At 53.1% G+C, this 1,843-nt stretch overlaps 1 protein-coding gene across 1 annotated transcript; it reads left to right on the top strand.

Annotated features, from left to right (window-relative positions):
* The first annotated feature begins 458 nt into the window (after positions 1-458).
* Positions 459-1,563, top strand: MSGN1 (mesogenin 1). Its single transcript, XM_020910133.2, has one exon. The coding sequence runs from the start codon at positions 738-740 to the stop codon at positions 1,317-1,319; it is 582 nt and encodes a 193-aa protein (XP_020765792.1). The 5' UTR covers positions 459-737; the 3' UTR covers positions 1,320-1,563.
* The last annotated feature ends 280 nt before the right edge of the window (positions 1,564-1,843 follow it).

Raw genomic sequence — 1,843 nt, 5'->3', positions numbered from 1 at the left:
TATTTCCTGCTTACTGAGGCTCTGGATTTACTGGAGCTGCTGGCTTTTGTCACCCTGAGTGTAAGCATTCTGGGGGCTTGTCGGCACTGTGCAAAACCCAAGGAAACATGCGAAAGGATGGAGAGAAGAAAACTGGCAATCACTGCATGCCTGTGTGCCTTTCCCACAACAACCACACAAAGTAGGAACTACTGTCTGCATTTGACAAACAATAGGGTCGAAGCTCAGATTACCTTGTCCCCAAACCACCCTGATTCTCCCACAGAGCACCCCGTCTGCTCTGAAATAGCTAGGTGGTCGTGGCCCCTCTGGGGGCGGGGCTCTGTTCCTCTCCAGCAGGCCCGTCGCCACCACCTCCTTGCTGCAGATTGCCCCAGGTTTGTTTTTCTTGGCTCCCTCATTAATGAGTTCCACAGGACAATGCTAAGTCTAGTTATGCAGCCTTAATTGGTTTAGTTACAACTAGATAATTCCTTTTTTCTTCTCTCAGAGGCCTTTCTGTTTAAAGACATTTTAGCTGGAAGATGCTAATTATCAATGAGGAGAAAGTGACACCTGAAGAGTTCATTCTCCATCTTGGTCCTCGGTTTCTCCTTTGAACTCCTTCCACCCGACCCTCTTTCCCACTTCATCACTTCTCCCCGGCCATCATAAAAGAGAGCCCTGCCCTGGCCAGGCGGCACAACTTGCCTTCTCACTTGCCAGGGCCTCATCCTCTCTGCAGCTGTGTCACAGGCATGGACAACCTGCGAGAGACCTTCCTCAGCCTGGAAGACGGCTTGGGCTCCTCCGACAGCCCCGGGCTACTGTCCTCCTGGGACTGGAAAGACAGGGCGGGGTCCTTTGAGCTGACCCAGGCCTCTCCCGCCCAGAGCCTCTCCCCGGCTCCGTCCCTGGAGTCCTATTCTTCCTCCCCCTGTCCGGCTGTGGCCGGGCTCGCCTGTGGGCACGGAGGTGCCAAGGGTCGGGGCGGCGATGACTGCAGCGGCCTTGGGACCAGCGGCCTGGTGGAGGTGGACTACGCCATGTTGGCTTTCCCACCTGCCTATCTGCAGGGCTCTAGCGGCCCCAAGGCCCAGAAGGGCACCAAGGTCAGGATGTCCGTCCAGCGGAGACGGAAGGCCAGCGAGAGGGAGAAGCTTCGGATGAGGACCTTGGCTGACGCCCTGCACACCCTCCGGAATTATCTGCCCCCGGTCTACAGTCAGAGGGGCCAGCCGCTCACCAAGATCCAGACGCTGAAATACACCATCAAGTATATCGGAGAGCTCACAGACCTTCTCAACAGCGGCCGAGAGCCCCGGCCCCAAAGCGCTTGAGCTCAGCCGGGGGAATTGGGGGACTCACCACCCAGCACCCCCAGGCGGGGGACAGAGGAGCTTTAAAGACCTGGACCAGCTCTCGGAACAACAGCATCTGATTATTTTCATAGAATGAGCATGACCTTGTTGTCTGGAAAAGTCTAAAGGAATTCCCATTGGACTAGTCAGAAACATCCAGAACACTTAACTGCCAGACAAGCAGGTACTTTTGGCTTCCAGTTTTGCCACCATTTCTGAAGAAACTTGCCCTTTGCAAAGACACAGAGGCTTTTCCCTTTTCTGTCTGTTCCAGGTATTTTAAAGGGTCAGTGATTTCAAATGCATTGGTTTTTTTTGTTTTGTTTTTTTCAAGCATGTAAAATTGTTGCCGTTAATCTTCTCCCTTTCCTGGCATTTTGGTGTGGGGAGCTTTCTTCCTGTTGCTAACTAAACCTGCATTTTGTACTGGATCCCGGGTGACACCTGGATTCTTATTTAGAAAGATGAGCATCAAGTAAAGGGCTATAGTGCTCCTGTCTCAT

Source organism: Odocoileus virginianus, chromosome 2, assembly GCF_023699985.2.
Source record: "Odocoileus virginianus isolate 20LAN1187 ecotype Illinois chromosome 2, Ovbor_1.2, whole genome shotgun sequence".
NCBI classification, from domain to species: Eukaryota; Metazoa; Chordata; class Mammalia; order Artiodactyla; family Cervidae; genus Odocoileus; species Odocoileus virginianus.
This window is presented reverse-complemented; position numbering and strand designations above follow the sequence as displayed.

Excerpts from the sequence above, each read along its gene's own strand:
- MSGN1 (XM_020910133.2), top strand. The coding sequence starts at position 738 with ATGGACAACCTGCGAGAGACCTTCCTCAGCCTGGAAGACGGCTTGGGC.